At 40.4% G+C, this 14,899-nt stretch overlaps 1 protein-coding gene across 1 annotated transcript in view; it reads right to left on the reverse strand.

The window, feature by feature from the left end:
- The window catches only part of OGA (O-GlcNAcase), a 28,058-nt gene extending 16,073 nt beyond the window's left edge, over positions 1 to 11,985 (reverse strand). Inside the window, exons 1-7 of the mRNA XM_055346106.1 lie at positions 11,346 to 11,985; positions 7,810 to 7,861; positions 7,290 to 7,387; positions 5,420 to 5,550; positions 2,742 to 2,913; positions 1,486 to 1,584; positions 407 to 691 (exon numbers count right to left, since the gene is read on the reverse strand). Of these exons, the coding sequence (XP_055202081.1) occupies positions 407 to 691; positions 1,486 to 1,584; positions 2,742 to 2,913; positions 5,420 to 5,550; positions 7,290 to 7,387; positions 7,810 to 7,861; positions 11,346 to 11,544 (1,036 nt within the window). The 5' untranslated portion in view covers positions 11,545 to 11,985. The remainder of the gene's footprint in view (positions 1 to 406; positions 692 to 1,485; positions 1,585 to 2,741; positions 2,914 to 5,419; positions 5,551 to 7,289; positions 7,388 to 7,809; positions 7,862 to 11,345) is intronic.
- Between the last annotated feature and the right edge of the window lie 2,914 nt (positions 11,986 to 14,899).

Here is a 14,899-nt window from a genome sequence, read left to right on the forward strand (position 1 = left end):
TTTATTCATGAGAGATACAAAAAGGGAGGTAGAGAAATAGGCAGAAGGAGAAGTAGGCTCCCCATGGGGTCGATACCAGGACTCCAGGATCACCACCTGAGCCAAAGAAAGGCAGACACTCAACCACTGAGCCATGGAGGTGCCTCTCCTAAATCAGCATTTTAAAAGCAAAGAAGTGGAGGGGGGAAAAAAGCAAAGAACGGAGGCCAAGAAGTTATTAAATAATTTATCCAAAGCCACTCAGCCCTTCAGCCCTTCTTCTATCACATATATATCTCACTCACAGGACTATATAACATACTTTAAAAATCTCTTAAATTATGACAACAAAGGAACACGCACTTGCTAATAGCTCTATTTAACTCCAGCTCTCCCCCCAAAGCCAGGGATTAAGCCCTCTACTTACTCATCACTACATCTTTTCTTACTCCATTCATATTTGATTTGTACCAGGTGGCAAGGGTATGGATAGCAACATAGTTGGCTTCAAATTCACAATTTGGATTAGTAAGAACTCCTTTTAACCGTGGGATGAGTTCTGTGGATCTTCCTTTGTATGGGCCCAGAAACAGTCTCTTCTGATCATAATCATTAGCATGAATGTTATCCCAGATTACTGGAGCTCTTTTAATAATCTTAGAAACCTCTTCAATGGACTCCACTGGAATTTCTTTAGAAACAACTTTGGGACCTAGAAATAATGACAACCATTTATTAAAAGACCCTCAAATGTGATTCTTCAAAATACACTGCATTCAATTTTTTTTTTTTTTAAGATTTTATTTATTCCTGAGAGATACAGAGAGGCAGAGGGAGAAGAAGGCTCCATGCAGGGAGCCCAATGTAGAACTCGATCCCAGGACCCAGGGATCACGATCTGAGCCAAAGACAGATGCTCAACCACTGAGCCACCCAGGTGCCCCCTGCATTCAATTCTTTATTGTATTTTGCATTATATATACCTTCTAACAATTTTTCTTTTCATAGTAAAACGTCTTTTCACTCAGTTTTACCCAACCACTCCCCAATATTTCCTCAGATCACATTTCTAGAAATGGAATTAGTAGTAAAAAGATTAAGAGGCTTGTGCAGGCTTCCCCAAACTGATACGTTATGAAACAAATTTTCATGTAAATGATTTATTCGATTTATTTTTCCATTATAATACAGGTTATTGATTATTAGCTGTCAATCCCACATGAAAGCTTTCATTTTATAAAATAAAACACTCTCCTAGGGCTGAGATCAATACCCTTTAGCCCAGTTCCCTGTTATTTATCAACAAACAATATGCAGATTCACTGCAAAATCCTCAAAGATGTTTTTTATATTAAATGGAAAATGTATACTTCATACAAGAAAGAGAATTTTAACAAAGTTTTTCTGGTTCAGGCTCAGTTTTCACAAAGTATCCAATTAACCAGAACAACCAATTATTTAAGTTCTAGTTAACTATATTTACACTGTATAAATCTTAAGACTTACCTGTCCAAAGCACCTCAATTCCAGGTAGAAGCTTTTCACCCACAGTCCTTAAATAAGGAGACTGAGACACGTTCGGATAACAGAAAGTGCCGCAATATTCTGAATGTAGGAGGGAGAATTAAGTAAAACAGAAATAAAATGGTCACGGGTTTTTAAATGTGGGGGAAAAAGTCTACCAATTCTAAATTCCTTTTATCCAAATGATAAAGAGCCTCCACGTCACGTCCCAAAGGAAGTAAACTCAAGTGGGTAGTTCAATGAAGAAGCAACTCAAAAATAATAAAAGATTCAATTCACAAAATCTGATATTATTCTTCCAATAAAACAGATCAAGCCTTACAATCCTACAGTCACTAAAAATACAAGCTTACTAAATAATTAGAATTTTTAGCATTTTCTGCATACTTCTGAACTGCCTACATTTTCTCAATTACAATTAGAGGCCAAATAAAACAAGTTGATAATATCATAACAGAAAGAATGCACCATTATGCCCATGGCTATTAGTACCCAACTGCAACTAAATTGTAATTTGCAGTGAATTAAGTAATTCCCAGTATAATCTCATTAAACATTATTTTAGTATTTATGTAGTATCAGATCACTGGGATAAGGTTCATGCCTCACAGTACTCGAAAACAGACATACACACAAAGTTAAATAAATTCAGACCAAATTTTCTTAAAACTAATTTATTTATCTTTATCTCTTCCTGAAAAATAAATCAAGTCAGGGAACGTTCTCATAAGCCAAATCCTGAGAGGGAACTAAGAGAGGCTAATACATTTTCAGGGGAAGGAACTGGGGGGTGGGGAGTGGGGATTAGCAAATTTTCTATGCTGACTACTGGAAATAAGAGCCCAGATGGAAGTGGGAAGAGTAAAAAAGGATACAGATATGCACAAGCAGAAAAAAGGAACAAGTAGGAGGAAATGAGAAGTGACCAAGCTAAAAGCAATGTAAATTTGCTTTTTTCTAGTTTTTCATTTTGATAATATATCCTTTAATTCTGAAAATATAATGTTCAAATACTTCAGTACTAAAAATACATGAAAATATTTTGCTTGTTCAGTTGCCATTTATTAGTCCCTAAAATTTCTCTAGTGTAAGCCTTGAGAAAGGTCTTCTAGAAAAAGAATTCCTATCTTTATAGACCAAAAGGAGAAGGCATAAGACAATAAAAACCCATACATGATTTTTTAAAAGTGACATATTTCAAGAAGACTAGTTAAATATAAAGCCATTATATACAATACCTGTGGGACAGAAGAGGAAAGTTTCTGGCTCTCCTAGGTATTGGTAAATTTCATTTGTGATGGAGACCTGGGCATGAGCAAAAGAACTGAACACCTCTTTGTCTGCTGCACACATATTATGGTCAATATCATCAAAAAGCAAGGCAAATGACCTGCACCCAAACTGAGAAACCTAGAAAAAGGTAAAAAACAAACAAAAAAAAAACAAATAAGATGTCTTAGCAGCTATTTTTTTTTTAAATATTCCTTTGAGAGAGAGCCCTCCCCCCCAACACACATGCAGGCACATGCAAGTAGGGGTAAGGGCAAGGGGGGGGAGGGACAGACAAGCAGGTTCCCTGCTGAGCAGGAGCCCAACATGGACATGAGGCTCAATCTCAAGACCGCAGGATCATGACCTGAGCTGAAATGAAGAGTCAGATGCTCAACAAATTGAGCCACCCAGGTGTCCCTTTAGCAGCTCATTTTAGAGTAAAAATACAAGGGGTGCCTAGCTGGCTCAATCAATAGAGTTTGCAACTCTTGATCTCCGGGTTGTGAGTTCCAAGCAGCACACTGGGCGTAGAGAGGACATTAAAAAAAACAGGATTCCAAGTATTAGAGTAGACACTTAATATTTCATCTAGAAGTCATTTTCCTTAGTAGAATGTTCAAAGCCAAAACCATTTTCACATTTTCTATGTTAAGCAGCCAGACAAGTTTGAGGAAGCATGTTTCATTTGGGTTTGAATGCAGTATGTCCCATCAAAGCTTCCAACAATATGACCTATCGTATCTCCCTGGCTGAGGATTACAGAAGACCAAAAAAGCCAAAAAGAAACAACAAACCCCAAAACACAAATGATAAGTGAACTCAAAAGATGAAGAACCTAGGCCTGTTCTAGTCCTAAAGACACATTGATCTTAATTAATCTCTGTACATAAACCTAACTAGTCCATGAATCCTAAGGAACATGGTAGTATTTGATCAAATAGGAAAACAGGCTCTTAAAAAGCATATTCATGGAGGCATCTGGGTTGCTCAGTGGGTTGAGTGGCCAACTTTTGATTTCTGCTCAGGTCATGATCCCAGGGTTGTGAGATTGAGCCCCACATTAGGCTCCATGCTGGGTGTGGAACCTAAAAAAAAAAACCTGTTTCCCATCACCTGCTCAGTCTCCAAATAAATAAATAAATAAAAAGCCTATTCATGGAAATTTAACCTTATTAAATTTTAATCATCTTAGGAACGCATAGCTCAGCAGTTGAGCATCTGCCTTTGGCTCAGGGCATGATCCTGGGAGTCCTAGGATCGAGTCCCACATTGGGCTCCCTGCATGGAGACTGTTTGTCCGCCTGCCTATGTCTCTGCCTCTCTCGAATAAATAAAATTTAAAAAAAAAAATTTTTTTTTTTAATCATCTTCACGCCATCGGTAATACAAACTTTTGCCAGGGTGCCTAAGTGATGCAGTCAGTTAAGCTTCTGACTTGGTTTCGGCTCAGGTCATGATCTTAGGGTCATGAGATCAAGTCCCATGTTAGGCTCCATGATCAGTGTGGAGAATCTACTTAGGACTCTCTCTTCTCCTTCTGCCCTTCCCCCTACTACTCTCTAAAGTAAATAAAAAATAAATCTTAAAACAAATATAAACCTTTGCCTAAAGAAACATGCATACATATATGTATTACATATCAGCAAACTTACCAGAAAAGATGTGCAGTTTTTATGTTAAGCAGAATTTATATTCCAATCAGATTTTCCAAAGTTTACATGTTTACCTAGTCTATTTTCCATCTAATCTTGGGAAATCAGCCAACTACTTCCAAAATGAATTATTTCTCTTGTCCATATCAATTGAAGGAATGGAGATCTAACAGGTAAAACTCTGCTTCTGTAATTTTGGCCACAATTTCAGTCAAGTACCCAATAACATAGTTTCTCAAAACATGATTCTCGACAACCTGTTGTTTCTTTTTTTTTGACAACCTGAATTCTGACATAAGTCCCCACTCCAAGTCAGTTTAAGAATCTCTGGAAATGGACCCTACCAGCATTCTTTTAAGTACTTCTAAGCATTTCTCTTAAGGTAGTTCTCATGCAAACTAAAGTTTGAGAAGCACTAGTGCCTCCACTAAAGCTCTCCTGGCTCACAAAACATCCTTTTATGAAGAGCATTAAAGTAAAAAAAAAAAAAATATATATATATATATATATATATATATATATATATGCAAGTATAAATTTGGTTTCTTTCTTTTTTTTTTTTTAATTTTTTTTGTTATTGTTTTTTATTTTATTTTATTTATTTATGATAGGCACACAGTGAGAGAGAGAGAGAGAGAGGCAGAGACATAGGCAGAGGGAGAAGCAGGCTCCATGCACTGGGAGCCTGATGTGGGATTCGATCCCGGGTCTCCAGGATTGCGCCCTGGGCCAAAGGCAGGCGCTAAACCGCTGCGCCACCCAGGGATCCCCCTTTTTTTTTTTTAAAGTCCAACATGGAGCCCAACGTGGGGCCTGAATTCATGACCCTGACATCAAGACCTGAGCTGAGATCAAGAGTCATACACTTAACCAAATAAGCCACCCAGGCATCTCAAAATTTGGTTTCCTTTTAACTTCATAAAAGCAACTCAGAAAACTTTTAGTTTCAAATACTGATTCAGGGAAAAATAATGAAAAAGTAACAAAGTTACCTGGTCCAGTTTGCGTTTCAGTGTAGATACTTCCTTGGGGTTAGAAAAGGTAATATCCAATCCAGGTGAGATAGCATAGATGAACTCTATCTCATATTCCCGTGCAGCAGAGATGAGAGTCATAAGTTGCTCTAAAGAAGAGAGTCCATGTTTTTAGGAAGCAGCACAGAAAACTAAAAGAATTTCCACCTTTCAACTAAAGAGGTCATTTTCTTCAAATTACAATAGGTCAAGAAAAAGAAAAGTCCCTTAAGTTTCACAAAATTGTCATGTGCAATGTGACGAGACCACACAAAATGCCACAAACCTCATGTGACTTAATGGCACCCTAAAATCAAAGAATTCTCTTCCATTACCATTTCCCAAAAATATTAAAGCATCACTTCTCTTACTATACAAAAACCATTTTTATTTCCTACAGTTTTTGAAATGTGTGGTTTCTGTTTTTGTGGTCTCTAACAACTGAAATTCTTAAATAAAAAAATCTAAATATAACTACTTTATAATTTAGAAAAAAAGAAAGTATATATATATTTTTTTAAATTTTTATTTATTTATGATAGTCACACAGAGAGAGAGAGGCAGAGACACAGGCAGAGAGAGAAGCAGGCTCCATGCACCGGGAGCCCAACGTGGGATTTGATCCCGGGTCTCCAGGATCGCGCCCTGGGCCAAAGGCAGGCACCAAGCCGCTGCGCCACCCAGGGATCCCAAAAAGAAAGTATATTACTAATAACCAGGGTTAAGTGATGGCCTTAGCAATCCTTATCTTTGTAACTACAGGAAAATGCTCGTTACAAATTTTAAGTTTTTAAAATGTGATAGCCAATTTTCCTAAGTAAAATGAAATCCTACTCTTTACACCACAGGATGTATCTTTATATAACCTTCAGTGATTATCTCAAGATAGTCATTTGACACATTTTGATTATTGATCACATAAAATTTCATTACCAGCACCACCAAAAAAAAAATTAAGTTCAACACATACTTAAATTATATAGAGTAGTAAGCGACAACACTAGCTGGAGATGGGATACATTTTAATTGCTTCTTCATAATTTAAGAAAACTTTCTGCCTTCAGCGCCTTGGCTACACTCTGTAACCAAGTATCTTGTTAGCTACCTGTGTACACCATTTAATTTCATGTATAAAAATGGTTCCCATTTACAAGTCCCAAAAGAAAAGCAACATTTATTTAATTTATAAGAAGGTTCTGTTATGTACTACCTTATTTACAAATTTTATGTATTTAACTCAACATAAGAGGACATATAGCAAAGATAGTTTGTGATAGCTTTTCACCTCAGTACAAGCCTAGACTACGGTGAGGTCTTTATTTTAAATAAAGACAGGACCAAGTAATCAAGTGGTCAAGACCAAGCCATATTCGAGTCTGAAGCAAAAGGATACTGATCCTGTTTTACTTAAAATTTTGGTATCCTGTTCATGGATTTGCATTACTTTTGATATAAAAATTGCATGTTATTTACCTTGACCACTGATTTTTTTGGAGTCCCTTAAACTTTACACCCAAAGCAGGTGCCTCATTTGTGTTGCCTTAGGCCTACCCCCACTTCAACACCTCTTTGTCCAGTGGCCCACTGTTCAGGCCACTAATAAAAGTTAAAAAGCACAATTTATGATTACAAAACAGGTAGGAGTCAGACCAGCATAACCATGAATCATACCATGGCTGTGCATCATTCGTGCTACTCTTTCAATCTACACAAAATTACCAGATAGAAAAGGAAACCACCTACAAATAAAAGAATGAAATAGTTAATAAAATTTTTGTACAGCTACATTTAAAATACAGCTGTTTTCTTCACATATTCTGAATTTATGGATTAAAAAGAAAAAGATTACCAGCTTCCTCCACAGAATACATCTCTCGCCAAAACATCCTATGTTTGTAGTCATCTTTTGGGGCATACAAGTATGTATTTAATTCCCATTTCTGGAGCCTTAAGGGAAAGAAAATTACATATGTGTAAATAGGTAACATATACAGGCTGTAAATCACAATCTTTCCCTTTTCTTGGAGCATTTTCATCTCTTAAACAGCTACTAATATTCTGGAACAATAGCTTTTAGCCTTTTTGTAATCCAGTGGAATTGTAAAAAATTAAGTATTACAAGGATGTCAACATATTAAAGTCTTAAATAAAAACAACAGCTCTGAGCAATACAGGTGAAGCCCAAAACCTATTCAGCTTCCCCAGGAAACTTTGAGAACCCCTAATACAAGTGAAGAAGAGGTAAAAGACCAAGGTAAAATAACTTCTGCAACTGAGAAATCATCAAAATGCACCTGGCTTATTCAGTGTTAGTTTTTCTTCAAACAAAAGGGATACTTTTTTTCTACTTCATAAAGTAAAATATTTACCTCCTAAAGAGTTCTTTTCTCTGTTCCATAACCCAAGGTCTTCCATAAAATCCTAGATTCAAAGTAAGAATGAAATTATTTTCAAGTGTCAAAATAAGGTAAACTGTTGATAAAAGCAGATTACAAAACATACAACACAATCCCATTTTGTAAAAAAAAAGTGTGTACAATATACCAGTATCTGAATGATATTAGTAAAACATTAAGGTATCTTGGACAGTGATACTACAAAATAACTGTTATTCTCTTTTTGCTTAGGTAAATTTTCTGATTTTCCTACCATTAGCACTTACTGCTTTACACAATAGTTATTTTAAAACACCAAAACATCATCTCTTTTCACTGCCAAAAAAGACCAAATATGTTTAAATCTAACTTTTTAAAAAGGTGTTTGTTGTTATCTCTACATCTATTGTGGGGCTTGAACTCACAACCCCAAGATCAAGAGTTGCATGCTCCTCTCACTAAGCCAGACAGGCACTCCTAAAACTAATTTATTTTAAGTAATCTCCACACCAAAGTGGGGCTCAAACTCATGACCCAGAGATCAAGAGTTAGATGTTCTACTGACTGACCCAGCAGCAACCCCTAAGCCTACCTTTTTAAAAGATCTCAATCTTACAACAGAGGAAGGGAAAGCAAAGTAATCCCAAACAACTAATAGTAATAATTACTACCTGAGAGAGGAGTTAAACTGCCTTTAGAGTAGGGGCAGGAAAGTAAAAAGGTAGGAAAAAAAATCAGGAACAGAATTAGGAAAAAATCTGATTGAAATAATTCTATGATTTTTAAGTACCTGATATAATAAAAAGGACCAAAAATGCCTTAAGCTACATTTACAACAAATTCAACATTGGAGCTGGCCCAAATAGGAAAACCTCAAAATAGTCACAATCCTTGACCAAAGGTTTGAACAACTGAAAATTCAAGAATGTGATTTGCTGCACTGTCCCAGAAGGGGGCAAAAGCACTACTAAAGCATACTGCAGGAAACAAATCTGCAAAGGAATGACTTAAGTAGTGGTATTAGAGGTATCATGAACACAAAATGCTCTTCATACACACACGCACACAAAACGCGCACACACACAGTCTGCTTAAGAGACTACCCAAAACTGAAATTTCTGTCATGTATTATACTCCAATCTAGAAAGGATGGTTACTCTGCATCACACACAGGAACAATGACAACCCAAGAAAAATTCATTGCATACCTATGTATGAAACTGCAGCATTTTCAATCTTGACAATTCAGTTATCTCTTACAAGTAACTTAAAACATTAAATTTTTATATAAGTCTTTCTAGCTTTCCTACAACCCTTAGCATTATCATTTTTCTCTTAAAAGAAGAAGCACTGAACGCTCCTTTAGAATTGTTTCAATATACAAAAGAAACATTTTTACCTTCAGAAACCCTAACTTTGCGGAGAGTCAGGTTCATGGTTTCAGTTAAGTCACCACAAAAAGGAAACCGTGCTATCACACGAGTTATGACCAACAAAGGTCTGGGGGCGGGGGGGGGGATAAAAACTATTAATTTATTTTTTATTTTTGGCAGGAAAGCAAGGTTTGAGAGCAAAGTGATCCTACAAGGCTCCTGGGGAGGGAGGGGACGGGAGAGGGCTGCCTGGAAAGAAAATTTTTAAAAAGGAATCCTACCAATAACTACAATACCTACAATATTTCTTTTCTTCATTCATTTTAAGAATGGTATCAATTTAATGTGCTGCCCCTTCCCCCGCCCATGCGCTCAGTCATCAAGAAAAAATACATATAGGGGGAAGAGGAACAACAGATTCTCTGAGTAGTTCTCTTTCAATACTATTCTAAAAAAACAAACCAACTTATTTAAACCACAAGGATCTTTTTCCATAATTACTGAAGATGTAACAGGAAAGTTCTTCAGCTTCACTCTAGATCTAAAATTTCTAGATTCCCTAGGATAACTCCTCAACCCTCCACCCCAAGATCTCTGATGACAAAATACAGACTCCTTCTAAAATCTCCCTATACAGAAACAAGCCCAGTGAATACACTAACAGATTAAGACACCCAAAGCAATCATGTTTTCAAAACCACCGACTTCCAAATTCGTAAGTAGTTTTCCATCGTCTTTCCCCATAATTCTGCAAGACCTTTAACTTGTGAATTGTTTCACTCCTTACTGCAGCTATCTATTAGTCTGTTCTCCCCTATAATTAAACTTTATCTAAAATGCCACAATCACCACTCATCCTTCAAATGAATATATATATGCTAACACTGGAAAAGCTAAAGGTCTCAACCATAGGACAACCCTTCTATTTCTCCATACCTTTTCGGCTTTTTATAAAGACTGATTCTTATACAGTGTTACTCCCATGCACAGCATTATATATTAGAAACAACTAATAAACACCTAGGGAAGTCTAGGTAGGCCAAAAAACTTCAGAAAATTAAAATACATTCTGTATTCAAAGAAAAAACAATAACGCAAGTAACTCATGCTTCCTTGGAATGTTCAGTTCAATATATTTGTCCGCTATATCCATAAACCGTAGTAGTCTTCAAACCATTTCCCCTTAATGTCCCCCCCCCCCAAAAAAAAAGAGAGAGTCAGGTCTGGCGTTCTTTTTAAATGAAAATAGTAAGAGAGGGGCAGTCCAGGTGGCTCAGCGGTTTAGCGCCGCCTCCAGCCCAGGGCATGATCCTGGAGACCCTGGATGAGTCCCACGTCAGGCTCCCTGCATGGAGCCTGCTTCTCTCTCTGCCTGTGTCTCTGCCTCTCTCTGTGTATTTCTCATGAATAAATAAATAAAATCTTAAAAAGAAAAGAAAAGGGTAAGAGAGGAAGTCAGAAGGGCATTTTTAATCCTCTTCTGCAGTCCCTAAATTAAAATTCCGTGTCTTTGATAGTATTAAACTCAACGCTCTAGAGCCAAAGCACAGCAGTTGGCAAAGGACAATTTTCTAGGCTGCAAAAGAATCTCTAAAGATTGGGTGCTTGGGGACTGGCCAGCGAAAAACAAAACGAAAGACCCCAACAAAAACACCAAGCAAAGGGGAATTTGTAAAATCCTAGGCGGACCGTGCCGTCTCTGGACTCTAGGCGTACAACAAACACGTCCGTGTGCGTTGATTTTTTTTTCCAAAGGGTGAGGACAGCAGCGCTTTATACGGTGTTCCATTAGAAGAGCCCACCCTAGGGAACAGGATCCCGAGGTACAAAGACGTGTAACTCTGAGCCTAACACCAGGCTCCTTACCGCCGCCTCCGCAAGAGCAGGCCTGGCGCCAGCCCAAGGCGGGTGGGGTCAGGCCTGTTAATAGCCAGAGAATTCAACGCTGCCTAACAACGTGTGGGAAGGCTGAAGGCTGGCCCACCGTCTCGCGTCTCGCCTCGTCCAAGCAGGGTCAAGTTTCAGATCCAAGGGGGGGGGGGACGACACCCTTTTAGAGCCTCCTAAAGCACCCCCCCTCAAGAGGAAAGAATGTGTTAGTAGCGGGGGGGAACGGGAGGGAGGACGCTCTCGCCCAGCCCGCGTCAAAGCGCTCACCTTCCACTACGCCACATAGGAACCTCCGAGCCCCTCCTGCCGCCCCGGCCACCGCTGCTCCCCCGGCCCCGGCTGGGCTGTCTTCTCCGGGGGCCGGAGCTGCTGGCGGCTCCAACGATGCCCCCACGGAGGCGGCAGGGTTGGAGTTGAGCTCGCTCTCCCGCTCCTCAAGCGCCGCCTGGCTCTCCTTCTGCACCATCCTCCTGCCCCCGGCCGCCGCCACCTCTGCGGGTCCTCCTCGGCCTCCGTCCGTTGGGCCGCCGGCCCGGAGCCCTGGAGAGGGCCTCGGCTCCAAGCGCGCGCCCTTCCTGCTCTTTTCCCCTCCCCCTCTACCCTTCCCCCTCCCTCTCCGCAGGGACCCGAATGCCCGGATGAGAAGGGCGGCGGCACCGGCGAGAGCCCTTTGTCAGCCGCTGCCTCAGCCTAAGCTGGGGAGCTGGAAGCCTAAGTGGAGAGCGAGGCCACGACCTCTCGTCCCCTGGAGGCAGATAGGCAAACCTCCTTTTTGTTCGCAGTTAGATTCTGCTGCCTCCGGATAATCTTAGTTCTTCCGCTGTTTGCCCCTCGAAACCCCTAGGTCTCCTCCACCGCTGCCTCCACCGCCCGCTTCCTGTTTATCCGCACTGCGCCTGCGCCAGAGACCGGCTCAGACCGGTCGCCTCAGCCCGACTCCCCCTCCTTCTTTGGGCCAGCCTATTGAGCTTCATTTGGTAGGGGGAAATAGAACAGAGGGGACGAGAAAAGCGGAAGGTAATGAAGGCGATGGGATGTACTATTTATGCTCGCCACCCTCTAAAACGAGCCGGGAGCTCTGGAACGAACCATCACCCCTCCGGAAGAAGGGGAGTATGGGAGGAGGCTGCAGCAGGTTGGGGCACTGCGGATGGGGGGGTGAAAAAGAGAGGAGTTTACTCTCTCAATGCGCAGGCGCGGAAACGAAGCCTCTAGTTCTTAAAGCGAGAGGAAGAAACTGACCTATTTTCTATTGAGATTCTTCTAATAGGTTGGTTCATTACATCAGCCTGACCCAGGATCGGTTCTGTGAAGACAACATTCCAAGGAGCTCAGCTCACCCCTCTGCCTTGACATGTTCCCGTAACTTCAGCTTGGCGCCAACGCCTTTTAAATACTAAATCATTCGTTCATTCCTTCGTTCGGCAGAGACCAAGTGAGCTTGCCTCGTGCTGGGCTCTTGGGCCACTATGAGCTCACAGTATGGTGGTGGAGACAAGCAAGTACATGCACAATCCCCACACAGTGTACCCAAGTGTTGCAGGAGCTCAGAGGAGGGACTGGCTTAATCCTCCTTTGGAGAGAGGTGGCAGCCATGGCTTTGCTTTTGAGCTGGAGCATAAAGGATGAGTACGAGTTAGACTGAGGAGGGGGAAGCGGAGAGAATCCTCCAGGCTGGTGGAGCAGTACATTTGTGGTGAGAAGTGAAAAAGTCTGACATTTTGGGGGATGGGGAGCGTGAACTGTGTCTAAGGGAGAAAGAACCTTGTGCCGTAGCATAAACATCATTTCCTTAAGAAGTCATTCCCAGAGGGGGAATCCCTTGGTGGCTCAGCGGTTTTGGCGCCTTGGAGTCCTGGGATCGAGTCCTGCATCGAGCTCCCTGCATGGAGCCTGCTTCTCCCTCTGTCTCTCATAAATAAATAAATCTTTTTTAAAAAAATGAATAAAGGAATCCCTCCCAGAGCCCTAGATGGGCTTGGGTCCCCCTTGCGACTGTTTGTGCTCAGAGCTTCATGTAGTCCTATTATAATGCACTTTGTTTACATTTATGCCAGTTAAGAAATCTGTTTCAGCTTGTGAGGTATAAATGTGAAATGATCATTTCAGTCTCATTCTCATTCTGATCGTTAAGACTTAATATTGTTAATATCATATTCAAATCCTCTAGCAGTAGCCCAACTTGTAGCTCCAGGTACTCTTATAGTCCCTCTTCTTTTTGGTCCTGTAGTGTTGAGATGGGAGTGAGAAGCAAACATTTTCTTAGGGGACCTCTTGTGAAAACAGTTGGAAGCCATAAGCAGCTTCACTGTATATTGTGGTCCCTTGGGGGATTATTGGGTTATCATTTCCAGCTGACGCCAGCCCTTAGTCTCATGACATTTTCAGTGGCAACTGCTAGCAAGTCAGCAGCCACTATTTCATCTAGTGTTCAGACTCTGGGGTCCATGGCCTAGGCAAGATCTACTTTCCATGTCTGTGCTGCTCAAACTTGAAGGGAAGTTCTTGCCACACACTCTCCTCTCCAAACCACACCTCTATCCCCCTAGTACCTTCAACAGGTACCAGAGATTAGTAAGCCTATGATAAATACCTGTGGAATGAATGAAATAGGGCACTGCACCCACAGAGGGTTTTTTTTTTTCTTTTTTTTTTTTAAGATTTTATTTATTTATTCATGAGAGAGAGGCAGAGACATAGGCGGAGGGAGAAGCAGGCTCCACACAGGGAGCCCGATGTGGGACTCAATCCTGGGACTCCAGGATCACGCCCTGGGCTGAAGGCAGCGTTAAACCGCTGAGCCACCCGGGCTGCCCACCCACAGACTTTAAATACTGGTTAGAGAAACATAATAAATTCAGTATGTACACAGGGTCTCAGTTTGTAATAAGTGCCACAAAAAGAGGAAATCAAATAACATGATAAAGAGTAACCACAGCAAGGAAGGACTACTTCAGATGGAAAAATAAGTTATCTGTGAGTGAGCCATGATAGTGGCTTGGCTAGGAAAGAGCAGTGGTCATCTTCGGTGGTAGAATTGGTGATTGATTAAAGGAGTAAAGGGAGGGGGTACCTGCCTGGCTCAGTTGGTAAAATCTGGGAATCATGAGTTTGAGCCCCATGTTGGGCATAGAGATTACTTAAAAATAAAAATAATTTAAAAATTAAAAACTAAAAAAAAAAATTAAAAACTAGAAATAAAAATAAAAATAAAAAAAATTAGGGAGTCAGAGGAAGAGGAAGAAATGAAGACTACTAAATTTTGACCTGAGCAACTATGTAGATGGTGTCATTGTTGAGATGGGAGGACTGAAGAAGCATCAATCAAAGCTCCATTTTGAACATGTTAAGTTTGACTATTACAGGTCCACATGAATATGTCAAATAGGCAATTGGATGTATGGTTTTTGAAATTCAGAGAAGTCTGGGGATATAAACTTAGGAATCCTCTGCATATAGATGGTGTTTAAAGCTGTAGGACTGGATGTGATTCGGAGGAGACTCAGGTCTGAGCTATGGTGTTCAACGTTTAGAATTCCAGTTGAAAAGGATGAGTCTACAAACAGGTGCTGAGAAGCAGTGGCCAGAAAGGCAAGAGGAAAAACCCAGGAGAGTATGAAATGCCAGAAGGCATAAAAGGAGTGTTTTGACATGGAGTAGTTGACAACATTCAGAATTCAACCAGTGGCCAGAAAAAAATTATCAGAATGCCAAACTGCTGCTTTTTTCTGGATCCCATTTGTGTGTTCTGGGGCACTTCTCTCCTTACTCAGCCTCAGACTTCAACTTCCCTTAAACTTGAATCTACCCTAAAACATAGA

Source organism: Nyctereutes procyonoides, unplaced genomic scaffold (assembly GCF_905146905.1).
Source record: "Nyctereutes procyonoides isolate TBG_1078 unplaced genomic scaffold, NYPRO_anot_genome, whole genome shotgun sequence".
NCBI lineage: Eukaryota > Metazoa > Chordata > Mammalia > Carnivora > Canidae > Nyctereutes > Nyctereutes procyonoides.